General features: G+C 40.7%; 1 protein-coding gene across 1 annotated transcript; it reads left to right on the top strand.

Moving 5' to 3' along the window:
* On the top strand, window positions 1-27954 carry AACS (acetoacetyl-CoA synthetase). Its single transcript, XM_065851733.2, has 18 exons — window positions 1-213; window positions 3414-3517; window positions 4371-4491; window positions 7222-7335; window positions 9783-9880; window positions 11837-11951; window positions 12516-12597; window positions 13131-13278; window positions 14902-14982; window positions 15830-15954; window positions 18568-18632; window positions 18807-18929; window positions 20235-20348; window positions 20847-20972; window positions 22551-22620; window positions 23544-23602; window positions 24402-24604; window positions 26755-27954. The coding sequence occupies exons 1-18, from the start codon at window positions 96-98 to the stop codon at window positions 26890-26892; spliced, it is 2004 nt and encodes a 667-aa protein (XP_065707805.1). The 5' UTR covers window positions 1-95; the 3' UTR covers window positions 26893-27954.
* The last annotated feature ends 29 nt before the right edge of the window (window positions 27955-27983 follow it).

Genomic DNA, 27983 nt, shown 5'->3' with positions numbered 1-27983 from the left:
GGAGGGGCCGCACAGTCAGGGTGAGGGAGCGTGAGGGGCGGGTGCTCGATCGGTGGCCGCGGGAGGGACCGTTCGTCGGTTGCTCGTTCGCCGCCATGTCCCGCGAGCCCGAGATCATGGAGTCGCAGGTGATGTGGGAGCCTGACACGAAGCGGAATACCCACATGGACCGGTTCCGCGCCGCCGTGGCTAGCAGCTGCGGGCTCCGCCTGGGTGAGCGCCGGGCGGGCGGGGAGGCCCTGGAGCCGGGCTCTGGCCGTGGGGGCCGGTGGGGCCGTCTGTCTGTCTGTCCACACCCTGGTGAGGGGTCGGGGTGCCCGGACACCGCCCGGTGACTGAGGGGGGTGAAGCGGCCCAGACAACCGATGATGGAACAGGGGGTGATGGATACAAATTTGAATACAGGAGGTTCCACTTAAATATGACAAGAAATGTCTTCTCAGTGAGGGTGTCAGAGCCTGGCCCAGGCTGCCCAGGGAGGTTGTGGAGTCTCCTTCTCTGCAGACATTCAAACCCGTCTGGACACCTTCCTGTGGAACCTCAGCTGGGTGTTCCTGCTCCATGGGGGGATTGCACTGGATGAGCTTTCCAGGTCCCTTCCAACCCCTGACACTGTGATTCTGTGTGAGCGGGATGCTCTGGGTGTGCCGCATGCAGAGGCCTCCAGTGCAGCATCTCATGTAGTGTACACACTGCTGGGAAATACAAACAGTGTTATCTGTGGCTGGTGCTGCTGCTGGGGGTCAGCCCTGGTGACATCCCAGTGACATCAGGCCCTGCTATGTGCTTCTGGCACTACAGGGTCCTGCTTGCGGGGATTTCCCAGGGAAGCAGGTGTACTGAAATGATTTGGTGTTTCCAGCGGCTGTGGGAAGGAGGGATCATGGCCATCATGTCTGTGAGGTTAAGGTGAGCCTGAAAATGGTGTTTTAACAACATTTGTGTGTGAGGTTTGAGTTAAGGCTATGCTTGCAGTCTCATCTTTGATTTTGATGATGTCTGTAATTTTTAAGTACACTGGGGAGTAAAAGCTGACATGTGAGTTGGGTTGGTGTTGGAAGCCAAGTCTTTATGCTGTGTGTCTGCTCAAGCTCTTGAACTTCAGGCTCTGCTTTGTGCTTGTTCAGAAATACCTATATGACTGTGAATAGGTGTGTGGCCCTCTGATGTAAAAACAGCTTGTTGAGTTTGAATTTAGCCCTGATTTGGGTAGGGGTTTGACCTTTGGAGATGTCTTGTTCTGTTTTTCAGTGACTGCTGGCTGTAGGTGATGCCTCCAGGTATCAGGAGTCAGTGGTGCTGGTTCTGTGGGCTCATTCCTGTCATGAACCAGGTGGAGTTTGGTGCATGTGAGGGTCAAACCCTCCTGTTCTGATGAGCTTGCTGTGTGTGCTCTGTTCTCCTGAAGTATTTGGGGCTTGTATTTGCTTGTACAGCTTTCCTGTAGTCATCTGCCTGCTGGGGAGCAGAGGGGAGTATTTTTGGCAAGTGGTGTGACAAGTTTGTCAGTCCAGTGTAAATGTCGGTGGTATAAGCAGAGACATTCTGGAGCAGTAGCAATGTATCTAGTGCTTCCAGCACTTCACGTGTGGGAAACAGTTGTGCATCTTGGTTGGAAACTTGATATGTGGGCAAGCCAAGTAGCTGGCTTGACTGCTGGGGGTATCACATTTGAACATAAATACATAGTGTTTAACTCTCCTGCTATCTAGGAAGCAAGTTACTACAGGATTTTAGCTAACCCTTAAGTAGAAGTGTCATTTGACTGGTACTTATGGTCAAGATTGAATGTGGTTTCAGATGGGCTGCCCGTGTTCATGGCTGTAACAAGTAGAACTTTATTCACTCCCTTTTGAAGTGGCTATCTCCAGTTAAAGTAGGTTCCTGTGCATATATATGGAAACCTTTGTCAACTTGTATTACATTTGAACTGATGTTCATTGGTCTGTGTGCTATTCAACAACTAAGAATGGATTCTTTATGTAACATCAAGATGTGGACTGAGGAGAACTAAGGGCAATATAACCCTTTGAACAGCCTGGTTTTGTCCAAGCCTGAAAATACAGCACTGAGACACAAAGTGGAATTGCTGAATAACAGGCCACCGAGGACTTGCACACTAAAGTTCATCTGGGGATGAACTGTATAGACAAGACAGAACAAACCCTTCATATTGTAGGAAATCAAATTAGTGTTGACTTTTAGCTTTTTGCATTTATCAGATGATTCAGAGCGTGGTTTTTGAAGGAGTTGGAATTTGAACTTGCCTTTGGTAAAGTCTTATGCTCACACCAGCTGATGTGCAGTGTACAGAATGGTGAAGAGTAAGTTGGGCGGAGTGTAAATAAGGGGTATGTAGGAGGCTGAGACTGAGGCAATATGTAGGCAAAAACTGAGTTATGGAGAAGAGTTTTTGCCTTTGCTTCTGCTGTCAGTAATAGCTAGAGAATAATCTGCTGTTGATAGGGAAGACTGAGCGGTATAAGGTGTGGAAGGGACAGACTGGGTGGGGTAACAGCTGTGGTGATCAAGTGTGAGTAACAGTGTAGAGATGGGTTTGAATGTTTTCTCTCAAAGCTGGAAGATGCCCTCCTTGTAGGAAGAGGATGCAGAGATGACTTCTGAAGCAATCAGCTGGATAATGGGATGGCAAACCAGATGTAATTGGAGAAAATGACTTCAAGTGTTTGGCTGAAAGCATCAAATGGGAAACAACAGTTGGCAGAGCAGGAAACTGTTACTAATGTCACTGGTGGCAGATATTGATGTTGGCACAGCTTCAGACAGCATGGACATGACTTGGGAATGTCACTTGTAAGCTGGTGATGAGAAATCTATTTTGGTTATTCATACCTCAAACTGTTTTACCTGCTGAATTTCAGTCTTTAGTTTGATTTGTGTTTTTTTGGGATGTATTCCTCACATTACTTCTTGTGTCTCACAATCATGTAAGACTTAAACTGCTCACTTCCATGTTTTTAATGCCAGGTCATAGGTTTAATATCTAGCTAGTAAACACGTTTCTCTCAGGAAGATTTGTTTAACTTCTGTATGAGAGCATTATGTCGTTGATATGATAGTGGAAGTGTCAGTGAGCAGGACTCTATTTCACTCAAGTAGGGGGTAGATGTTGCATGGAGTTACCAGAAAAGGGTCCCCGTCTCTGTGGTGACAAATGGCTTGTGATGCAGCCAGGTGAAACGATGCCATCTGTTCCAGTGTTCAAGTGGACTATTTCTGTTGGTGCCACAGTCCCTTGCCTTGAACAGAGAAGTGATCTGCTCCGTGTGATCAGTTTTATCTTACTGGTTGTTTTAGCCATAAATTTCCTTTATCTGGGATATCCCTAATTGTAGTTTGTTTTAAATCCTGTAATTCTCAGCATAACACTAACAGATATCTATTACTTCTAGCCAACTACAATGACTTGTACCAGTGGTCAGTGGAATCCTACTCGGACTTCTGGGCGGAATTCTGGAAGTACAGTAACATCGTATGCTCTCGCCTGTATGATGAGGTAAGTCAGTGTTTATCTTAAACAGTCAAGAGCAACACAAAGGGGAGATAAACCAGCTTTACCAATATACTACTTTCTGCTTGCACTGGTAGAATATAGTCTTGATTTTGTAAATGCTGGCATATGGTCAAGTTTGTTTGTTCCCTGAGTCAGCCTCCCTGCTTAGCACACCTGTTCCCCTCTGGTTTTGTAGAACTGGTTATGGAAGCCTCTGCAATCAGGTGTGGGCTTGAAGTGTCTCTGAGGGGATGGTAGTGGCTGAATGCAATCACAGGTGGAACACCAGACCATGCTGTGGTGTTACATTTATCTATACAGGTCACTTATTTAGACTGGGGTTAATTTGAATTATCACTGTCAATGTTCCTGGTGTTGGTCTCTGCCTTTAACTCATTCTGGGGCAGACACGGTACTCACACCTTCCTATGTTTGATTTTTATAAGAGGGAGGCTGGAGTGCATGGCCTGGCAGAGAACTACAATGTACCACCCTGCTCTGGTTGTTCCAGAGGGAAAACCCAGCATGCCCTGTGATTTGTATCTGTGTCTGGATGCAGCCCCGGTGGTTTGTTTCACTGCTGGACTTAAGGCTGGTCCAAAGCTAGAGCTGTCACCAAGGAGCACTTTCTAGTGATTTTGTAATGATGTCTTTGCCTGTGACAGTTGACAAATAATTAATCTTTCCAGGCTTGTAATTACAGGATCCAGTGCCTGTTAGCCTTCTGTAAGCTAGGAGAAATTATTCTTGCCTAATAGTGTATAAAGAGCTTGGAATTAATTAGCTGACTTCTGTACAATGCTCTGAAGAATAAATTGTATTAGAGTTTTCCAGTAACATATTACATTTTTTTCAGGTGGTTGATACATCTAAAAGTATTGCAGATATCCCGGAATGGTTTAAAGGAAGCCATCTGAACTATGCAGAAAATCTTCTGAAGCACAAGGACAATGACAAGATTGCACTGTATGCAGCAAGTAAGAATTAATGGCTTGTGTCTATTTATAGTTCACAGGTCTAGGCCTTATAAAACAGCTGTGCTTTTTATGAAACCTTGAAATAAACTGGCTTGAGGAGAAAAGAGGAAAATAAAGTCAGTAACTCTGCGGAATCTGATACAGCTCTGCAAAAACCAGCAAAATTTGCCCTGGGAATATAGAAGGGTCTGAAGAGTCCTTGGCAAACTAAATGAAGTTTTCAGAGCAGTAAGGCAGCAGAGATCATGCTGTGTTTAGTATCACTCAATATCTGAGCTGTTAGTTTGCATTTGTTAAACACTTGCCTACTGCTTGCTTTCAGGATGTATTTTGGTACTGTTGCTTGATATTGTCCCTCCCACCCTCTTCCTGTGCCTTTTATTTTAGGAATACAAAGGACTACGTGGGATTTAGGTAGGAATTAACTCTGCTCTTGACAATACCGAAAGGAAGGGCTGTTACAAATATGGAAGACTTGGAATTTCACTTTTCTGAAACACTGAAGCTCCATTTTTCTTACACTAGAGAAGATTTAAACCTAGTAAAATCTGAGTCTACTCATAATAAGGATGGTCGTGTTAAGGCAATGAAGTCCCTTTCCTCTGTCTGATGACTTTGACTTTAAAAAATAATTGTAATCTCTGTTAGATGGGATTAGCCTCTGTGCAGGTGTGTGAGTGCATCCTTAGGGAGTTGTGTTCCGAGCTTCCCTTTTGCTGGACCTAATCCTTGTCATGAGACTGACCAAGCAGTGATGCTCTTTAATAGCTTAACAATGAACAATATGACCTTACAGCTCGTTGGCAGAGAATGGAGAACTATGGGTTGATAGTGTAGGTGTGAAAAGTCTGAGTTTCTAATTTCTGATGCATGGAGAATTACATGTGTATTAGTGTTGTTCTGATAGCTGTTTAAAACAAATGCAAGACAACAGAATCATCTTTTGTAAGGTTGCTGCTGAAAAAGAACTTATCAGTTGCATTTTACTGCTTAGAGATATTGAAAGAAACCTCTCTGATCACATATATATATATAAAAAACTACCAGTTCAGAGAATGGGAAAATCTGTGAGCCAGTTCTGGTGTAATAAGAGTTGATCCTGTGAAGTCTGATAGAAAAGATTCTTGTAACAGAAAGCTGGCTTCAAAGTGAAGTTGTCACTTTCAAATTTGGAGGTAATTAGAAAAGCTTTTTATATATTAATGGAGGAAAAAAATCAATGAAGTTAAGTACATCTTGTGCAACAACCAAAAGCCGAACACTAATTAGTAAGTCAGCTCTGTCTGTACGTAGAATTAGTGATTGATTTGTTAATGTTGAAAGCTAAATGTGCAACTTGAGAAAAAGTGGAGTTAAATACTTCCAGTTCAAGTTATTGAAGGAATTATTAGCAACTTAATTAATTATTTGCTTTGATATGTGGTTACATTGTCCCTGTAGACCTGATTTCTTGTTAGGAAGTCATGGGGTGTACTGGAGACCCACTGCTTCATGTCACGTAACCAGGGCTGATAATTCTGAAGGAGCAAAAATTCCCAGTTGAATACTGTGTCAATGCTGGAGTGAACACGCGTCTCTGCGGTGAACAAGCTTCTACCTGCATTGCTTTTCATGACCCTCTGCTGTGTTTAATCTTCTTAAGATCTCTTAAGTCAGAGTATTTTGTGTTAACCCCTCAGTGCCAGGTCAGAGCGGTGTTGAGGGAACTTGGTCAGGATGGTTCTGCGGGAGCCGTGTGGGTATAACAGAGCACAGGAATGTAAATGTGACTTTCCTGAACTGTTTCACTTGTCACTGGCTCCTGCTGTGAATCTCTTATTTGTGACTCCCTTCTCCTGAGGGCTTTAGTCATGGGGCAGGATCAGAGTCCAGTTTCCTGTTGTCCATGGAACACAGTATTTGTCAGTGGTCCTTGCTCGGCGTGTGAAATACATGTTACATTGACTTGTGTGGTGTCTCCTGTTACAACCTGCTCTCTTGCTTTGTGTAAGTCCGAATTTATCAGATGGAAGTCAAAGAAGGCAAAAGAGTAAAAATACTGTTCCCTGCTGAAGGAAATGGGACTGGTAGCTGTTCTGCAGGGACCTGCTGTACCAGGGCATGGAGTAAATTTTTGTTGCAACATCCTTTTCGTATTGGAAATGGGACAGGCCAAATGGTTTGTAGAGGTCACACAGACCTTTAAGATGACAAACTTTGCCTTTCATAACATTTAGATGTGTTCATTTTGTTTCAGGGGTGATTTATTAACAGCTTATGTATCACTGACATTCAGTACAAAAATGAAAACACCCTGCAGATCTTTTCAGAGATGGAGTCCAGTTTAGTTTATTTACTCTGTGGGATGTTGGCAAGCGCAGATGTTTAAAAAGCATATTGAAAATCAGTCCTCTGTGACTATATGTGCATGATTTTCTAGTCAGCAGTGACTTGCCCTAATAAAACCTAATGTTAGCACCTTGCTGCTCGTTCCAAGACCTAATGAGAAAACTCAACAAAAAGGGAAAAAGAGCTTATTCTTTCCATGTTAAACAGTAGCCTTGAAGAGTGTGATCTATTTATCATGAATGCTCAGCGTAAGAGGAACTTGGAAAGCAAAAAGTGTAATTACGATTGAAAACTTCTCCTAAAATTGCTCTGTATTCTTTTTCTTCCAGAATTAGCTTTGTTGTACTGGACTATGTTTCAATGCGTGATTTCTGACTGGTTGTTTGAATGTTCTTTCTTCAGAGGAAGGCAAAGAAGAAATCTTGAAGGTTACTTTTGAAGAACTGAGACAAGCTGTAGCTTTGTACGCTGCGGCCATGAGGAAGATGGGAATAAAAGTAGGAGACAGAGTTGTAGGTGAGTGACTTTTCTTAAAGGACAGGAGGTGAAATTTTCTTGAAATATGCAAGTAGTCAGAGTTGTAGGAGCATGAATATTAAATACTGCTTCACGTAAACATTCTAAAGAAAAGGCTCTTATGCTGCTATATTTACACTTGTGTGAAATATGCTTCTAGAGGGAAGGGACTTGGATTAGCCTGTGAGTTCTCTGGCACTGGGGGGGGAAGGAAAATACCTCATTCATAGCTCACTGAAGTCCACTTCATAAGCACTGTGTGGAAGCACTGGGGACTTTGCCTATCACTGAGCCTCAACTGACAGATTCACACAGGAGCAATCTTAGAAATTACGGTCCCAGGTTGGTGGTTTTGGTGCCAGCTGGCAAATCCTGACCCTGTGTCCTGGGTAATGTGGTGCACTGAGAATTGTGGGTCTCCAGGAATGGTCTTGCAGGACGTTTTGCCACCAGTGCTTTTGGGAGCAGTGTCTTCCAGAGTGGTGACAGTGAGGAGTTGCTGCTCACCAGCTGTTCAGGTCATATCAGTGCAGAGCTCGGTATGATAGTTAGAACTCTGATCCTTTCACTAGCTTACAGCAGGAAATACTACTCCAGAAAATTTTGTGAGTTTGTCATGTGGATTTTTCTATATAAACAATTCTGTCTCAGCTTGTACAGTATACAGTCCAGGCACAGGAAGGAATTACTTAAGTTGTTCTCAGTCTATTTCTAAATTGTTGGTTTTGATCTTCCAGCTGAGCCCCTTCATATGTGTTCTTCACGTGCCCTGTAACCTAAGCTCTTTGGTTTTGTCATTCTGGTGCAAGTTAAACTGCAATATCCTTAGAGCTCCTTGTCTCCTACCTGGTAGCTCAGCTGATATTCTGCTGGAATCACGTGTGATTTGAGCAATACTTGGCCATTATCCCAAGTGTGTGTAAAGTCTTATATGATGCAAAACCAAAGTGATGAAACTATTTAGTTTGTTTTCTGCATGTTACAAATCATAACTTGGACCAATGTCTTCAAAAACAGAAGGGTATGTGTTATTTTATTAAACCCACAAATACGATCTGCAAATGAAAAATACACTCAAGCTCACACTTCATGCATATGGTATGAGTATTCTACAGAACTGGTGACTGAACATGTAATTATCACAGCTGGTGATTAGCTTTTTTACATAGAATTAGAGCTAAATCCTTAATTGGGTTTGAACCATCCAGCAAAGTCAGGAAGATGCTCTGATTTTTGTCTTCATTTTCAATTTTAGCACTATCTGATTCATATCTGACAACTTCTTGAGGAGCAATGGCCTCTGAGACCCAACTAAGGAATAAAAACTTAAGTTCTAAGTACTCAAGCTTTGTAGAATTTAAGTGTAGTGTTTCTTATTACCTGCGTACATCAAATAGTAAAAACGTGTTATGTGTATTTTTAAAAGTTATCCCAAAGACATTGGCAAAAACAATATCTTAACATATCCCCTAGTTTGTTCAATACAATTTATTAGTTGCATCAAGACAGTAACAGTGTGTTGAAGTTGGAGGTGGGTGAATGTGGGTGGATAAACAGCCGTGTCAGTACTTTTTCAGCTTGATTTCATCCTAGTCTTCCCTTTCCATCAAGGAGATAACACTTAATAGTAAACATAACTGAAGTGGATGTGTGGTGAAATGTCTCTTCTAATGATGGCTTGTGATAATGCCAATGATGCTTGAGCACTTTGAAGAAATGGATACAAAACCTAATGCACATGACACAAATCCCCATGTGATTTCACTCCTGGTCCCCCACAGGCTGTCTGGCAAAGACCAGTGACTGCAGCAGGAATAAATGAAAGGGAGTATCTGGTTTTTATCTCTGGATAGGTTGCTACTATTATATCCCCATAACCAGCTTTGTTCTGTTACAAGTCAGCAGTTAAGAACCAACTAATCTTCCCCATGTGTTCACACAAAAAATCCTCAACAAAACATCAATGAATTACATTGTTTAAAGCTGGTATTTTATCTATAGTAACTGTATTAGCCCTGGTTGCTTACGTGGGTTTTAAAGCTAGCTTTGTAAGGAGATTAGCGTGGTACTAATAGTCTCAGGCCACAGTAGTGTTAGGTAGGATGACCATGTTAAAGTCCTACAGGAGTATGAAATGCTTTCCTTCTTCCTGATGCATTCTTTCAAGGCTCCAAGTAAATCTTTGATGCATGGTCTAAGCTTGGTTGTGTTTTAATTTTTTTATTCAAATAACTATGGAAGTTTGGATCCTTCTGTTTCTGAATACACAGGCAATGTGTTCTTGGCACTCTTGAGAAGTGGGACTTTTGTCATAATTTCCAGCATGATTATACCAGAAATTTTTGAACTGGAGTTTTCACCTGTTCTGTTGGTGAAGTACTGACTGTATTTACTGTAGACTTTGTTTTAGTTTTCTCCTGTCTCTAACCATGCAAATTCTGCCACAGGTTACTTACCAAACAGCATCCATGCGGTGGAAGCGATGCTGGCTGCTGCGAGTATCGGTGCTATCTGGAGTTCCACATCCCCAGACTTTGGCATTAATGTGAGTCGCCTTATTACTGTGTGTTCCAGACAAATGGGAGGGTGACAAATTCGAGGGGCAGCTCGATTCTGTTCACCTTAGTTTTGCTGCCACCTCCTGGCACAGCCAAGTACACCAGGTTTTTTCCTCCTAGCTACCACAATCTGAATCCTGATGCTTTCAGTTGTCAGTAATGACTTTCAGCATAGCAGTTTGAGTATCTTTAGCTGACTTGTTGGGATATTTTCAGGCAGAATCCATAGTTTTGGATCCTTGGCCTGTTTCTCACCCTAAATAGTCCCTTTCTCTGCCTCCTGTGTGGATGAAACATGTAACATTCCAGTTGCTTTTTTCCAGAAGTATTTGTTTGCCAGCAAGGTGAGGGATTTCATGCTAATACCACTGACCCATTTAAGTCTTCCTAGTGTAGGAATAAATGGTGTGTGTAAAATATGGTAAAAATGCTCACGACATCCAAACAGACATTAGTGTGCCCTGGGAGCTTTGGGAATAGATTCTTTCTTTGGAAAGTCTGTAGCACAAAACATAAGAAACAAGAGATACAAATCACTTAAAACAGTGTTGAGCATTTCTTCTATCTAAAAGTTTGCATGAAAGCTTTGGGAGAATGTGCCCTCTGTGCATTGCACAACACAGAAAATACGGTAGTTTTTAGGTAACATATACCCTAAACCTCAATGTTTAACCCCAATAGCCAGTTAATGTATGGAACTGTAGCCTCTGGATCAGCACTAGAGGGCAGCAGCTTTCCACTTTCTCCAGGTTGTATCATTGGGGAAAAAATGATTAAAATAAATCATTACAGCATGTAATGGTCAATCTGTTCTACAAATATTTTCTCCTTGCTCAGAAAATGACAGTGTGGAGTGTTTTCTTTGCAATGTGATTTGATCTCTCATCTGGGGGAAGATTGTTCATTTTGTTCACACTACAGAGTACTTGTATGTTTTCTGTCTGTGTTGATGTGCTCTTATTTTCAGTGCCTGGCTTTATTTAGTTTTTGTGATAGTTTTTTAATGAAACTTAGCCTTGGAGCAGCAGTATCATCAATATCGTTTATTCTCCTTTGGCTTGGCAGCCTGTGTTCCCATGAATCCAAACCCTAAGACCCTGAGGGAGATGAGCAGAGATCCTCGGGGATATTGCCTTCCACCCTAAGGAAGAGATTTGCCTCTTTCTGTGCAGTTACGTTAGTCCTGTTAACATCAATGAAGATTTGTTTGCCTTTTGGGAAGTGGTGCAGCATTTTCAACAGTTCAATTGTGTATATATGTTTTGTGAAGCTTAGAAATGTCACTTCTCAGAACTGCCTACATGTTGCAGGCTCTGAATGCCGTCATCCAAAGAAACCAGTGAGCTCCCTCTTGCGCAGAATCTCACTTGTGGCAGCTTTTGCTTCTTTAGTCCCTTTCAACTACTTTCCTATTAATAGACATAAATGGATCTTTGTGACCTGTGCATAAGAAATTGTTGGATATCTAAAATGAGGCTCTGCTCTTAGAACTGTGTGAGAAGCCTTTGAGCCCCAGTAATGTTGGTGCAGCTCCATTTCTGGGGCCCTGCACAACTTTTTAGCGCTGGATTTGTGACTTGTAGAATAGAAAGAGCCATATCTAGTGTACCTGAGCTTTTCATGAAAGCAATTCCTTGCTGAGCCATCTGGTTGGATTGAAGTTCCAGTGCTGCAATTACATGTTCCATCTGGTTGTATTCCCTTTGTATCACACCGGGCTGCCCTGTGGGATTTGATCCTGCTGGTGCTAATGAATGCAACTGGGTGTGTTAGTGGTGTTGGTAAAACCCTGAGAACTGTAGTCATCCGTCTCTGATTCATCCCTCTTCAGATTTCTTCTGTCAGAGTACCCTTAGTCCTCTCATTGGTCTTCATTTTTAAACATCAGGCAGCATGGACATTGTATGTATGCATTTTTACCTTGTTTTTCTCTTCATTCCTAGGGTGTACTGGACAGATTTTCCCAAATTCAGCCGAAGCTCATCTTCTCTGTTGAAGCTGTTATATACAATGGCAAAGAACACAACCACTTGGAAAAGCTGCTCAGTGTGGTGAAAGGTATTCTACCACATACCATCGAGTCTTGGTTATGCTGTAGTTCTGTGAGAACTCAAAGCCTGCACTGCCAATAAAAGTGACACTTTGGGCTGCTTGTTGCTGTCCTTCCTTCCTTTAGAATATCTCTGTGGCCACTTAGAATTTCAGAGCCGATTTGAGTAAAAACTAATCAGTCTAAACTAAACTTACCAGTGTAATTCTGATGGTCTTTTGCTAGCTTAGCTTAAATATATAGTCATAAATTAGTCAGCAGTGCAAGTAGGGGAACAGGGACTGATGCTGGTTTTTGAAGTCCAAGTGAAGTGCTGTTGAAGACAAACCAAGGGGTATCAAGGTACTAAAGCTTGCAGATTTACGCTTGTTTTTAAGAGGCTGGCAACATTAAGGAAATCATGTCTTGGCTAACAATTTAGTCTTTTGGGGTTTTTAACATTTAAAACTATATCCAATACTCAGTGCGTCAGAATTATTTGTTAGTGCATTATGCTGTGTGATACAATCAGACAGTAAAGACCTTGGGTTTATATAACTGAATGATGGAATTTTTTTCCTTCTTTCTTCCAGGGCTTCCAGATTTAAAAAAAGTAGTGGTGATTCCATATGTGTCCTCAAGAGAAACCATAGATATTTCCAAAATTCCAAACAGGTAATGGGAGCTTGTGAGCTGGGACTGTCCTAACTGGGGCTGAGATGGATGCAGATAGCTACTGAAACTGGCTGGGTGCTTGAGTTTCCAAAAGCTAGGATTTAGCTAGATTTCTTCATGTGGCTCCAGCTTCACACTGAAAACAGAAGTAGGATGTTGCTGCAAATATTTTGCTTCTGCAAAATCACCATTGGTATTAGTGGTTCTCAAATGAAAGAAAAAAATCAGTAAGATATAGCAGGGAGAAAAGTCACATCCAGAAATCAACAATAATTTAAGTGATGTTTTTAGAGAACTTGCTTTGCTTATTTACTGGTCTGGATTGTGTGTTGGAGACCTTTTGGAAATGGTGAAGCTCCAGACTGTGGTGTGGGCCAGATTATTCCAGTCTGCTTTGAGCTGTTAAGATGGGCAGCTTGAGTATATATTGTATATATTGTAGAAACTATTGGATACAGTGGTAATCATATATATGGGCTGGGGTAATGCTTTCTAAAAAATGTGAAATGTTCCTTTATTCTCCTCTTCTGCAGTGTCTTTTTAGAAGACTTTCTTGCTACTGGGAAAGGAGACCAGGCCCCCCAGCTGGAGTTTGAGCAGCTGCCTTTCAGTCACCCTCTCTTCATCATGTATTCGTCGGGCACAACAGGGGCACCCAAATGCATGGTTCATTCAGCAGGGGTACGTCCTCCCTCCGGGAGCTGCGCTATTTAGATAGAGCTACCTGGCTTCTGTTTTTCCTTTAGCAGTATCATATAATATAGTTTAAAGAAGAATTGATTGCTGACAGCTCTTCAGCAGCTGCCAATGAAACTTTCTATTTTCAAGTGGAAAAGCAAATATGGGTTAATAAGGATGTAAAATAATTTAGTTTAGAGATTGGTGTGGAGACGTTTCAGGGATTTCGACTGTTTCCTGGGAGCAAGTGTCTGTCACAAAAGAACTTACGCCTTCTACTACAGTGCCTTTGTTTGCAGATTTTGCAGGAGAATAGTTCAGAGCATCTACAGGAAGTCACCATTAAAAAAATCTTCTTTTGCCTCTAAAACTGTGAAATAGCAGCTAAATGAAGGAAAAAGAAAGCCAATATATATTTTAATTGAATTAGACTTTTAATTTTTGTGTGGCTCTTTCAGATTCTCTTGCAGGGGTGATGTGCTTACTTCTGTACATGTATTAATTATGTTAATGTCTGCAATACTATTGGCAACTTAAGTTGACACTGTTTCAAAATCCTGCTTTTTTATTTAAATGTAGATGGTGGTATCTAAAGCTAGAGGGCGCCATTGTGACAGCTTAGTCTATTCAAACAGTAGCAGATGAGTTCAAACCTGGTTCCTCTGAGCTGCAAAGAGAAAAAAAAGATTTACTCCTTTATTTTTATGTAATGTTTTCTGCCTTTTCTCCCAAAGCATGTACCAGTTTTATGGCTCTCCTTTTTCATTTCAAATGTTTATCTGTAATCTATTTTCTTTTGGCATAAATCTTGTTTCATGCTTATGAGGCTCTTAATAGTTCTGCTATAACTCTTTGCATAAATGCAAAAACCATCTTTATTTTAGAACCAACCACATTAATTTGTCACTGCAGTGAAGTGACTTAATGAAGTAGTTTGTACATTTATTTATGCTGACAGTTATGCTTTAATGATGATCAGAAAGGTACTTCAGCAGCATTTCTAATAAAAAAGAAAAGGAAGTAATATATGTAACAACTTTATTGTTAGTCTTTGTGCTTAGAGCAGTGAGATTTCTCACATTGCTTTTCACTTCAGTGTTGACAAGAGATGTCTACAGTTGGGTCTTTTGTCTCCTAGGTGTTAATTGAAGACTAGATAACAGTTTTTGTGCAGCAGTTGCTGCAGTTCATAGCAGCTCTAGGTCCTTCATTCCTCCCAGTTACCTGGATGTGCTGGAAATGAAACTCCATCGAAGGGCTTATCTTGGAAAATGTGACTGGTGAAAGCTTGTGGTTGAAATTCCAGCTGACATGGAGTGCTCTGTGACTCTGTCTGAGCAGAGCTGGAACTGAAGGAAGTTATTTATTCCATGGATTACCAGTAAAGTGCTGTGGGAATTGCTGAGGTCTAATGAGAGGCTGAAAAGTTATGTGAGAAAATGGAGAATGCGATTGCTGCTGCTGGGATTTACTTCAGCTGTGGCTAAAGAGAAATACTTGCCTGTAATCCTGGAGTACATCCTGTGAAGGATTGACAACATTAGATTTTGTGGAGTCTTAATGTGCTGTTGGAATTTTGGTGTCCATTTATGTAAACTGATATTTTTCTTTCCCTCTTGTTTTCAGGGAACGCTGATACAGCATCTGAAGGAACACATTCTTCACGGCAACATGACCAGCAATGACATTATTATGTACTATACAACGGTAAGTATGGCTTAAGGCATTTTAAAAAAACACTTTAATGTGTTTTTCTTAAAATGGGAGAGCTTTGCCTACACATCTGCAAGTACCTTTTAATGTATTTTTAATTCTTGTTTTGCAAGGGGTTGTCCTACTTAACAGAGTTTTAAAAACTCAGGTGGAATAATAAGCAACAAGGACCTTTCTGAGCAAAGGTCAAATCTGTGTCAAATGTTTGATTCAATTAGTGAGGAAAAGAAATTGATTTTTACAGTTGCTTGGGTTTATTGATTTAAGTGCCTTGTCAATATCACCTGCAAAACAGGCTCCACCTTCCTGCATCATGCAAGACTTGACCATACTGAAGATGAGATTTTCTTGAATCTCTTTCTGTTTTGATGGGGAGGAAAGAAGCTTTAAAGGTCTGTGTGTAGGGAGATGTGGAATCCCCATCTCATCAGGGATTTCTAAGGATAAGTTATGAACATCCATCAGGAACATGGAGCTGATCCAGTTTTGGGGCAGGTGAGAGGATGAACAGTGCTCCAACCTTATTTTCTGATTTCTAAATAATACAATTAGATGTAATTGGCAGAGATGGGCATAAACTGAGGCATTAGTCTAATGGTTTCTCCAAGCAGGAGAACTTTGGGCAAGGAAACTGGAGGGGACAATGGTGCCTCTTGCATAAGGGCAGGGAGCAGGCTTTGGTTTGGGTGGTTCTGCCAAAGCAACTCCTCTCTATCATTTCTAGTTGCCTGTAGGTCTTCTACCCATGACAGCCTCAACACCTTGATCCTGTGACAGCTGCCAGGGAAGCAAATGGGTACCTGACAAACACACCAACTAATGTAGGAATTGTCTTTTGCAGACTGGCTGGATGATGTGGAACTGGTTGGTGACTGCACTTGCTACAGGGGCTTCGGTGGTCCTGTATGATGGGTCTCCTCTGGTTCCATCGCCAAATGTGCTCTGGGACTTGACTGACAGACTAGGGTATGTCAACAAGATTGAACAGAAAGATAATGGTCTTTGCTCCTGTTAGGACGACCACTACAAGCAACCACGTTAGAGTGTTGTTCCCTGGGTCAGAAATGTGTGTAGCATGACATAATTTATCTTCCGCCTTGGCCTTGAGTGGAAGCACTTCTTAAAATGTTGTACTGGAACAATCGTTGAGAGAGAGCAGAAGAGACAAAGAGCCGATTGTTTCAAATTTGAGTCAAGTATTTGGATTCCAGGCAAACAAAGAATTTTGGTTCAATAGGCAGTTTTCAAGAGCAGTGTTTTCAAAAGGTGGTAATTGGGAGCAATCTGAAGAGTAATTTCTCAGCACACTCAGAACTTGGAAAATAAGAATCCTTTATTTCAAGCAGCTCAACAGAGTCAATACAGCACTTTGACTTAAAGACATAAATTGACTGGAAAGGCTCAGCAGGGCTGCTTATATTTTAATATTTTGCTTTTTAATTTATAATGCCCAATTCTCCCTGTCAAGCTGTTTGTTAATTGTTTTACACAGTTGTTTGTGCTTAAAAAGGCTCACAGTGCCCTCTCTCGAAGCCCAGAGAAATGACAGGTGTCAGAAACTGTCAGATCCTGTGGTGATACTTGGCTTTGTACACTGATTAAACTTGGGGTTGTTAGGGGTTTTTTAGCAACTTTCATAATTTGCAGACTGGATTTAAGGAGTAAATCTGAATGATGTTACTGGTAAAATGACTGTCATTTTTAATTGGTAATTAAAATGAGTTCATTTGTGGTGGAAAGTGAATGCCAAAAGTCACTTTCTGACTCTTGATAATTAATAATTTAAACTTCAGTCTGCCTTTTGTGACATGTAATATTTAGAGTGACATTTTGTCTCTGGCTATTATAATTGAAGGTTAATTCTTAGTCAGTATGCTTCCAGTAAAAAAATATCACAAAATGAAAGCACAACCTTAAGGCTGCCCCCACCCCATTAAAAAAACCCCTCAAGTAGAACAACAGGCAAAAATTTAGGATTGAGAAATAACACAACTTATTTTTAAGCATTGTTTCTACATGCCAAAACTAAGTGAAGATAACCGAAATGTGTCTGCATGTCTCACTTTTATAATCTGGTGCTAAAAGCGGTGGCCATCTGTGTGATACTTCATAATGCAGTCTGTTCCCAGCTCAGTCACATCTTACATGTTTCCAAAAAAGCCTTCAACATGTTAAGACTGCCTTACTTCTCTGAAGATGTTGCATGCTTGCCTTCAGATAGAATATTCTTACAGGATCACCAAGATATCTCACACTGCATGACAAGAATTACTTAAGGTGACATCAGTTAAAGGTCTGTTGAAGTGAAGTGTATTTAGTCACCATCCAGCAATTATGTAGCGTTTGGAGGGAAATAATAGGAGGCCAGGCTCTGCATGTGCTGTAAAGGGAGTGTCAAAGAGCTTAAAATAGAGAAGCATTATGTATTCTGACTGTAAAATAAGCAATAATTTGAAGCATGGAGGGAAAGTAAGATATTACACAAGAGTTAAAATAGTTCCCATGTGTGTTATGCGATGACTGGAGGAGCAGGGTGCTTGTGAGCCCTCGGGGCTGCTGCTGGGTACCCAGTGAAGAGCTCTGAGCACCCGTGTGTGTTCACATAGGCTGTTCCTTTCCCTCTCGGTAACCATCATCCACGTAAATGGCAAAAGAAAATCTCTTTTTGATAGTGCAGAAATAGCCCTCCCTCTGTCTCTGAAACTGTTATTATCTCAAGAGCACTTCTGCCTTCCATCTCACCTTGGGAGTAAAATCAAAGGTAGCAGGATCTTATTTCAAGTTGTACTGGTGTGTATCGCCCTGTTCTGTGCACTCAGACTGGATCCCTTCTCCATCCCTGTGTTTCCTTGGCTGAGTTTATTGCTGTAATATAGAACAAATTAGCAGAAGGTGGGGAAGAAATTTCCTCAAGTCAGCAGAAACATTAAACTGGTGCTTGCTTTGATAGAGTGGGGAAGGGGTACAGCCTGCTTTTTGAGTTTGAGCTCTAAATATACCTTTTTCCATGGGTAGAATTCAGTTGTTCGGGTAGCTCGGCCAGGTTGTGTGTTCAGTTAGGGACCTGCAACTCAGACTTTCATCAGTGGAAACTGAACATGTATCTAAAGCAATCACTGGCTGTCTTCAGGGTGAAGTATTCTTTGTCGAACTGTGTCCTGAAATAGCAACATTTCTATATATGAGTGTAACAAGGCAGCAGTTTTGTATTAAACACCTTAGCAGCAATTATGGCCCATTAATGAAGTAAAGGCTATAACATTTTGTGATGTCTTTGGAGTGTTCTGCAGTTATGAATTCCTGTAAATGAAAGTGAATGTCTGCTGTGAGGTGGGAAAGCTTTGCTTAATATTTAAAGGTAGAATTAAAAGTTTCAAGGCTGCAGAAATGACGTGTGATCCGACTAATTTTGATTGCTCAAAAGGATGTGCCTTGCACTTAAAAAGCTTTAAGGAGCAGCATTGCTTGACTGATCAATGTACAGTGTCTCCAGCCTTTGCTTGCTGTGGGGGGAATTGCAGGTCTTCAAAATCTTAGCATATTTAAATATGCAAAATACTTAAACTCTTTTTCCTCTAGGATCACCATCCTTGGAACGGGTGCAAAGTGGCTGGCTGTGCTAGAAGAGAAAAATTTAAAACCATGTAAGCTTCACATAGCTATTGAGTGCCTTTTTCCTCCCTCCTGCCTTTCCAGTTCTGGCACTCTCTTCTCACAGTCCTTTATGTAATTCTTCTGGATTGTAGTGATAAATAGCTACAAACTCTCCTAAAAATTCTACCTTAACCTATTTTGTTGCTTTTTTCCCGTGTTTTAAGGTGAAACACACAATCTCCAAACACTCCACACAATCCTGTCTACAGGATCCCCGCTCAAACCTCAAAGCTATGAGTACGTCTACAAGCACATAAAAAGCAGTGTCCTCCTGGGATCCATTTCAGGTGATGCTTTTATGCTGCACACATCTTGCTAATTCTGTTCATTGCCTCTGCGTTTACTTCTTGCTTGTTTGCTGCTGCATATTTGGGAGCTTAAGCCTTGGATCATCCAGGCTTGGTTATAGTTAAACAGGAATTAATCGTCTCTTTAGTGCAGAGATTTTCTGCATAATTCAGTGTGCCATAATGAATCTCGTACACTCAAAGGCTTTTTGGTGGAATGTTTCTGATATGTGGATGTTTGGGTTTTAGCTTTTTTAAGCAGGATGGTTTATTTTGCCTGGCTGTCCTTAGGGGTAGCAGGGTGAGATCAAGAAGAGTCTATTAACCTGCAGAACATACTGTTCTGCAAATAGCTGACTTTAGCAGAAAATACCTCTTGGAGAGGTTTTGCCATGTTCCCATTTCAGTTCTTTTGTGCCAAGTAATTGGCACTGCAGACAGATTTTTCTTTGTGTAAATTGTATAATTAGAGAAATATCAAGCCCACATACTGTGCAGTTTGTTGTGAGGAGTGCTAGCAGAGGCAACTTCTGTTCACATAAGGTCCACCACAGAACTCCTCATCCTGCTTTGCAACCAGAACTGTGTTTTTCAAAGGGCTTTTTAAGTGGGTTTAGTTTGATTTTTGAAGTCTGACTGTTCTGCTACTGAAATCACCTCTGACTCTGGTCCTGGTATGAGTAAGTACACAATCTTGAACTTGCTAGTACAGATATTTAATAGTCTCAAATGCAGAAGACTGGTTTTGAGTTAAGCTAACATGATGGATTTGTCTTAATTCTGCTTCCTTGAAGTCTTAAAAAGGCTACAACTATTCCAGTTAGGCACAGCTCCCTTCTCCCCCCACCCCAGACTAATGACAACAAGATACAAAAGCTGAGTAAATATTGAGTGGAGTAGCTTGACTTTTTTTTAAAACTAATTAGAACAAACAAGAAAACATTTCTAAATAATCTTAAATATCCAAGTCTGTAAATGAGGACCTGTTTATTTTTTCACTCTTATATAAACAGAAATTGCCTTACATGAGATTAAAGAAACTCTTGGAAGAAGAGTTATGCCTTAAGGAATATTTATGCGTGAAGGGCATACACATATAAAAAGGCATATAAAGTAAGAAAAGAAACCTTGTTTTATTAAAATATGCATAACATCCTAGATAACACTGTTTATTCTACGCAGCTTAATGTGGATCAGAAGCATTTGGCAAAGGTGGCACTTTGCCGTTCCGGAGTTGTTCTGTAGTTCTCAGTTTTGCTTTTCCAAGAAGTGTTATGTATTCTAAACAGACTTCTTTTATTGTAGGTGGGACAGATATCATTTCATGTTTCATGGGTCAAAATGTTACAATTCCAGTCTACAAAGGAGAAATTCAGGCCAGAAATCTTGGAATGGCTGTAGAAGCATGGAACGATGAAGGTAACTATTAATGCAAAATATGTGCACTTATGAAATACAGCAGTAATATGGCCTTAAGTTGCATTCATTAGATAGATAAACAGCTGTTCAATAGGTAATTTCACTTTTGAAATGTTCCACAAAACTGGTTCTGGATTGGTCCGATCTGGTTCATATAGGACTCTGGTAAAGATAACCAAGGTGTACCAAGACCCTCCTTTTCTGTTACCCTGCTGAAGCATGTCAAGGCCAAATTCTAGGCTCTGGTGTGTGTTAATTAGCTAATTGTGTTGCTGTGGGTGCCAGACTGGCTTCCATCCTGTGCTGTAATTCTCCTGAAGTTACTGAGGTTAAGATAGGGATGAGTTTAGGAATTGAACACAAGCTGTTATGACCGCCAGTCACAGCTCATCTCAGATCTGCAGCAGCATCTGGTGTGTAAGTAGTAACTGTAGATGCTCATTGCTACTCTATTGTTTACAGAAAAGAAATGCAGAAAATACTTCTCTTTGTAAACAGGAAAACCAGTCTGGGGTGAAAGTGGAGAGCTGGTGTGTACCAAGCCTATTCCCTGCCAGCCTACACACTTCTGGAACGACGAGAATGGAAGCAAATACAGGAAGGCTTATTTTTCAAAATTCCCAGGTAGGTGACAGAGGGCTCTGGCTATTGCTCAAACCAACTGAGGGTGTAGACTGGATTGCTGCTCTTGGGCAGGTACAGGTTTAGTCTTGCCAAGTGACAGGCAGGTGCAGCTTGGAGTCGAGATTGCCTGGGTGAGAGCTCCACAGCACATTTTATCTCATGCTGTTTTCTAGCGCTTTGTCTTGAATATGGATCCAAAGCAATTTAATAAGAATCTCTGGAAAGCTCCAATCCCATTTTGCTCCTGCTCTCATTAGGCAGATCTGACTGTAACAGCCTGATAATCTGTAGTGCAGACGAAGACTCTTTGGCATGAGTGTGAAATGAAAGTGCTGAACAGGTCAGGGAGCAATCCTCCATTAATGAGTGCTGCTGCACCTCTGCCAGACGGCTCCTGCCCAGCCAGAGGAGTGAATCCTGTGGATAAGTGCTGACCTGCTACCTCATTAGCATGAGCTTTAAGTACACACAGCCTCAGACACGTGTATTCTGCGTTCATACACTTTTCCAGCGGTCAGAGTAAAGGAACAGGTGCTGTGGGCCAGGGGCTTTCTTCCCAATAATCACAGCAGACTCTGCTCATCCAGAGCTTTTGCATGTGTGGCACAGCAATGCTGAGCTCCTGCTGCTGTTTTAGAGGAGTAGGACCTCAAGCTGCTGCTTTTTGGAGACAGAAGCTTTTTATTTTTTTATAAATAGCAGCAATACAGAGTGGATTCACAAGAGAAGTCAGGAGATGCAGCAGGAGAGAACCATATAGGTAAATTGAGGGAGTGTGGAAGTTGCAGTCTGCATGTGAACCTGGTAACAATAAATGGAAAGAAAAACCTGTGTGGCAGTTGTTAAACTGAAATTGCAGCGGTCCAGAGGTTCTGTCTGAAACCCCTTTTCTGTCTTTCCTTGCAAATGGGCTTAAGGTTGTAACAGTGAAGTTAGAAAATGGTCTCCTGTGCAAATAATATAGGGGCTTTTTATTTTTTAAAATTTGAGTCAAATTGGCTTGTATTTCTCTTTGTGGCAGGCTGCTGTAGTGGTATCAATCTTAAATAATACAAATGTTATTCCAGCTCTGAAAAGTCCAATCTGATTTTACATTAACACAAATAAAGAACATTAAGTGCATGAGCTCCCCAGGGAGTTGTTGAGATCTATTGTACAAGCACAGAAAGCTTCTTGCACAGAATTGTACATTATAAAAGAAGTGGTTCAAGAAAGACTGGTGGGAATATTGTTGCCTTTGTGGAAGGTTCTTCCAGTTTCCTCAGTGTGGTGTGCAGAGCAGCTATTAATCTCTTTTTCTAAAGGATGCTGTGTAGTTATGCAAACAAGCAATTGGAAGATAACCTTGGGTTGGATCCTAATGTGTGAGCTGCTCTTGTGTGCGTGAGCTCTCTGTATTAAATGCAATGCAGATTGTTTGTGTAGTGAAGTACTGCTACATCTGCTGTGGGTAGTTATCACGGTATATCTGATATGTCTTTGTATGTGTTTTGCTAAGTTATGTGATTTGGGTTACACAAATGTCTGGGACTGGATGAATAAGAGATCAGCTACTTAACCTTTGTCATTCTCTAATAGGTGTTTGGGCCCATGGTGATTACTGCAAAATTAATCCCAAAACAGGAGGAATTGTCATGTTGGGTCGCAGGTATAGTATTTTGGTGAATGTTTTGAGTAAACAAGTGTTAAAATATGCAAACTTCACCTTAGAGCATAGTGTACATGATCCTTTGTCATGCCTTTTAGCTTTGTATTAATTTTGTTAAATCCAGTGTTGTGGATTTCAACCCTTAAATTAAACAGAGCAGCTGGATCAGAGGGAAGGGAGCCAGTTTGAGAGTTCTACCCTACTTTTGTGTATGTGAACCTAAGTTGGTTTTGGGCTTGGTTTTGTGTTCCGTGATTAGAAGGATCATCTCTAAGGAAGTTCAGATTGAAGTGCAGCACTTTCAGGGTGGTGAGTCAGGAAACCTGTCTTCTGACCTTGGCTTTGCCATTGACTTGCTTTACAGCAAAACTTAATTATAGAAGATCAGGTACTAAGTTGTGGTTGTGTTAATGATCATGGGTGTTCAGGATTGCAGTTGTGGCCATATTTTGTGCTTGTATTTAGAGGCTGCTGTTTGAAACAAAGTTGAGTGAAAACCTTTAAAGCTGAGTCTGGTGTTGTCACAAATAGACCTGCTCAACAGACGTATGGTCTGAGGTTGCTCTATTTGAAATACAAGTTCCAGCTATGAGAGACTGGAAGGCAATGATACACAATTTAATAGGCCGGAGCACTACAAAGATTATTGGTCTATTTTATTGTCAGTGATATGTGTGTATTTGTAGGCTATGAGAAAGGTGAAGGGACTAGGAGAGGTGAATGAATAATGTTGAAGTTCTCTACCCAACTTTTTTCTAATGAGCAAAATGCCTTTTGGAATAAAATTTTAAAATTCCATTTCTAATATGACTGCATAATCACTGCATGGAATGTAGAGAGACTTGGTTAATTGCATCAATATTTCTCTCTTCATCAACCTCTAATCACATTTTAATGCTGCTTTTTGTTTGTCTGATTTTCAGTGATGGTACATTAAATCCAAATGGAGTAAGATTTGGAAGTTCTGAAATCTACAACATAGGTATGATATCAACTTTGCACCTCTCTCAACTGTGCCATTGTTGCCTGAGATCTGAAATGTCAGCGTTATAAAGGTGTTTGGAAGGATTAAGTAATAAGACTTGCTGTTTTTCAAAGGAAAGACAGTACAAAGTGTGTAAGCATTAACAGTAAAAATCAATTTTGTAGACTTGGTTGCTTCCCTGAAGGATCAGTCTGGCTGGAGATGACCAGTTGAGGTGTCATCTCCAGAAGATGTTGCTTTCATATAATAAGGCCTTACAGGCTAATTCTATCATGCAGATTTGTAAGTGAATACCAAATTTGAGGCTTTTCTTTCCCCTTTACAAGACAGGCTCTTGACACTGATTTTACTGTATCTTTCCTAATAATTAGATGTTCTTGAGTTTGTGCTTCATATTTCAAAGACGGTTTATCTTATGAAAGGTGGTAAAACGGTGCCTGCAAAGGTTCTAATCTGAGATTTAAGGACCTGTTGTCTCATCTCGTTCCTGTGTGATGAAGCATGTGTATTTTCTGTCTACAGCAAGGGGAATTGTGAGGAAAGCCAAAGTAAATGATTTTGTGTAAAAGATTCTGTCCTGAAAGTTAAAGCAATTTTTTCATCCTGGGCCTAAATATATTTTGCTCTTAAACCTGGATTTTTACCTGAGTGGGAGTTAAAGTTTGAGTACCCAGAAGGGTTGCTCATTGTAGAACAACTTAGCCAGAATTTCTGCCTTTCCAGCCCTAGGGGAGGTGAGAATTCCAGAACAATATCCAAATGCAAGTGCTAAGAAGGACTCTTCCCCTATTTTCAGTTGAAGCCTTTGAGGAGGTTTCCGACAGCCTCTGCGTCCCCCAGTACAGCAAGGACGGGGAGGAGAGGGTGATCCTGTTCCTGAAGATGGCATTGAACCACGAGTTCAGCGAGGATCTGGTGAAAAGGATCCGCGATGCCATCCGCATAGCGCTTTCCGCCAGGCACGTTCCCAGCCTCATTCTAGAAACCAAAGGCATTCCGGTATGTCATGAAAAACGCTGCCTACTTTTTTTAATTTGTCACCTTGAATAGTAATTAAGGAGCAGTTGTCATTGCTCTTCAAACCCACATGCATGGAAATTTTAGCATCTCAAAAGTGTATTCGAGCTTTATAAATAGTTTGTCTATGTTGCTTAGCAACATTTCATCTCCTTTTCAGTTAAGCATGTTTTTGTTTTTTAACAACACTTATAAACTGAGAACGGGCATTTTTAAATGTGTTGCTTTTTCGCAGTAATATCTACTTAAGCCTTCTATAGGAAAATATTAAAAAGGTAATTTAACCTTAGCTTTTCTGGCTACCCATAAGCTTATTTTGTTCTTGTTTTTCTGCTTCAAATGGCTTTCTTATGAAAGCTGAGAGCACGGAGCAAATTTATAAAATTTTGTAAACCACTTTGCTTCTACATCTATTGAGCCACTTAAATGTAGCTCTATCAGTGTCTTAACTGTAGCAGTGACTAAAATTAAAATCTTAGTGCTTCTGAGAGGAGGGGGAGATAGATTTGTGTGGTTGAAGGTTCTACATGCTCAGCCTTGTGGAGCTGTTACTCTGCAGTGCTTGTCCTTGCTCCAGGAGCTCTTTAGTGGGAATATCTGGGTTTATAGAGTCACCCAAGAGCCCTGAGCAGCAGGATTGGGGTGCAGAGTGTTCTTGCCTGGGGTTCAGGACCACCCACCTTTGCAGTGCACACAGGAACCTGCTGCTGATCTGTGGGGTTGCTTCTGTTTCAGGCCACTGGCAAATAATACTTGGCTCAAAATGTTCTATTTGCATGAGTGTAAAATCCCCTGCACCTGTTAAATGGTGAAGTAAAGGTTTTTTTGAGCTGCAGCTTGGCTTCTGCATGAAGCGTTGAACTTGTAAACTGTGTAAATCACCCAAATATACAGCACAAAGTTGATGGCAGTGAGGTGCTTGCGATGGGCTGCCCCTCAGGAAAACCTCCTTAGATCATTAATTAGCTCATCCTTTGACTGAATTTACAATTGAGTGAATTTTAATTACCTTTCAGGTAAGCATGCCAGTGGTAAAGTGATCAAAGTTGTCTCCTGTCCTTTGAAAGTGTTGCTTGGAAGGGAAACCTCTTTGTATTTTCAGATGAGGATTCAAATACATTTCTAAAAGCAACAGAAAATAGAATCCAGTGTTGACTGTATATTGATGCTGTACAGTGGTAGAAATAGTATAACTGTGCTGAAGTGAGTAGGACTTCAGGAATACGAAGCATTGTTAATGAGGTACCCAGATGTTAAGAAACACATTGCAAACTTAGTGCAAGTCTTTCTAGTCCTGTCCTGACCAGATGAGCATCACCCACAGGTGTTTAATCAGTAAACACATTTGCTTTGCCCAGTCTGACTGGTTGTGTTTTCTGAGAGGGCAGCACTGAGGTGCTGTGGTTTCTGAGCACTTGAGACAATCAGATTGCTGATGTTGAGGAATGGGCAGTTGAGGACAGTAGGATCACCTGTAACTTCACTAGATTCATTAAGTTTGGTTTAGTATGAAGGTCAAGGCTGTAGGAGTGTATTGAGTTAAGGATTGTTTCACCGGCTCAAAGATCTCTAATGAAATATGGTGGTTACTTCTATAGTAACACAATGTAATAGAATTTGTGGTTTGTAAGTGGAGGTGAAGCCTCTTATGGTTTATTTTGAAACATTTAAATGTAGAGGAATACAAGCTCAGTGTTTCACTTTACCCCATAGAAAAAGACTGTCCATTTCAGATACAAAAGTCATGGTTTTCTTCTCCTGAAGCCAAATGCAGTTGGGCATTGGTTTTGGACTCCACCCTTAGAGAATTAAAAAGGGTTTGAAAATTGCATGTGTCGCAATGTAAAATATTAAGGATTTTTTTAATGTTTATACCATTATTCTGATATGGTTTCAGTGGTTGAAGCTGGAGCTTGATCAGGTTTTTATAGTGTTACCAAATATGAGTAATAAGCTAGAATCACACAAACTTTTAATTCCTTTTAAAGTGATTTTTTTTTCAGAAAGATTCTGGTGCCTCAGAGAAAAACAATGTACAAAATGGAGTTCTGAGACTGAGGGGTTTCTTGAATATTTCCATGAAGCTACTACATGAAGAGTGTAACTTTATCATTGCTGGTTTTGTTTTTCAGTATACAATAAATGGGAAGAAAGTGGAAGTAGCTGTGAAGCAAATAATTGCAGGGAAAGAAGTTGAGCAACGGGGAGCGTTCTCAAACCCAGAGACTTTGGACCTGTACCAAAATATTCCTGAGCTTCAGGACTTCTGAAGTCACTTGTTTGTTTTGGGTTTGTTTTTGGCATCTGTCTTTGTTCTGTGTTTTGTTCTGTATATACCAATACTATATGTAAAGAAAAAGCTCTATTTAATACCAGTGGTTGTTTTTAAAGGAAAAATATTTCATTAAGTGCATTATGAAAGGCTTGGGTGAAGCTTAGCTCCCTTTTAATGGTTAAATATGCTATGTATCTCGGAGTTTTTTCCAGCCTGGAAGGAGGAACCTGCCTGTTGTGATTTTTATATATATATATATATATATAGATATATATATATGAGTGCATCTGTTCTGGTTACACTTCCGTCAGCCAGCCCATCTAATGGGAGCACCAATAGCATAAGCTAGTCATGGATAGACTATTTCTTTCATAAAATGTTTGCTTTTTTTTAAGAAAACTGGATATTTAGCAACCTTTTTCAATCCATATGTTTCAGTCACCTGTGAGGAATATGCAGTGATTTTTTTTAACTACTTGACCACAAAACAGAGTGTTCTGTTTGTAGTGTGCATTTAAATGTTTTTATAAAGCCAAATCACAATGCACTAAACCCATTTGACTTAGAATAATTTCCATCTCGAAATATCTCACGGTACCCTTGAAGGTAATTGCTGCTTCATTTTGTGATGTGACCTTCCTATTGTTTTAAGCTTTTAGTTGATCGACTTCTGGGCATCCCAAAGGTGAGGGAGCAGTCGCTGCTTCTTCCTAGTGTAACTTCAGGTTATTTCCATGGAATTTACAGTCAGTATTCTGGATTATCATCAGTGCAGTTGAAGACACCGTTTTGCTTCCTTGTTTTGAAGTTCTTTATCAGCTGCAAGGCAATGATCCTGTGTTCTGTTAGTTGAACAATTCCAGTGTGTTTAAGAGCTGATGGGTTTTGTAACTTTTTTTACTAAATGTCATGTTGCAAGTGCAAGACTTAATGTTTTTGAGCTCTGTGTCCTTCCAGTTTATAAAGGGAAAAATACTGTAATGACATACTAAACAGTAAAATGGAAGCACTAAAACGTTTTGTTTTTCATCAAATAAATTGCAGCAGTTGTACCACACCTCTGGCATTCAGTATATCCTGCACTAT

This window comes from Patagioenas fasciata, chromosome 17 (genome assembly GCF_037038585.1).
Source record: "Patagioenas fasciata isolate bPatFas1 chromosome 17, bPatFas1.hap1, whole genome shotgun sequence".
In the NCBI taxonomy this organism is placed as follows: Eukaryota; Metazoa; Chordata; class Aves; order Columbiformes; family Columbidae; genus Patagioenas; species Patagioenas fasciata.
Note: the sequence above shows the minus strand (reverse complement) of the source record. Positions and strands in the feature narration are given on the sequence as shown.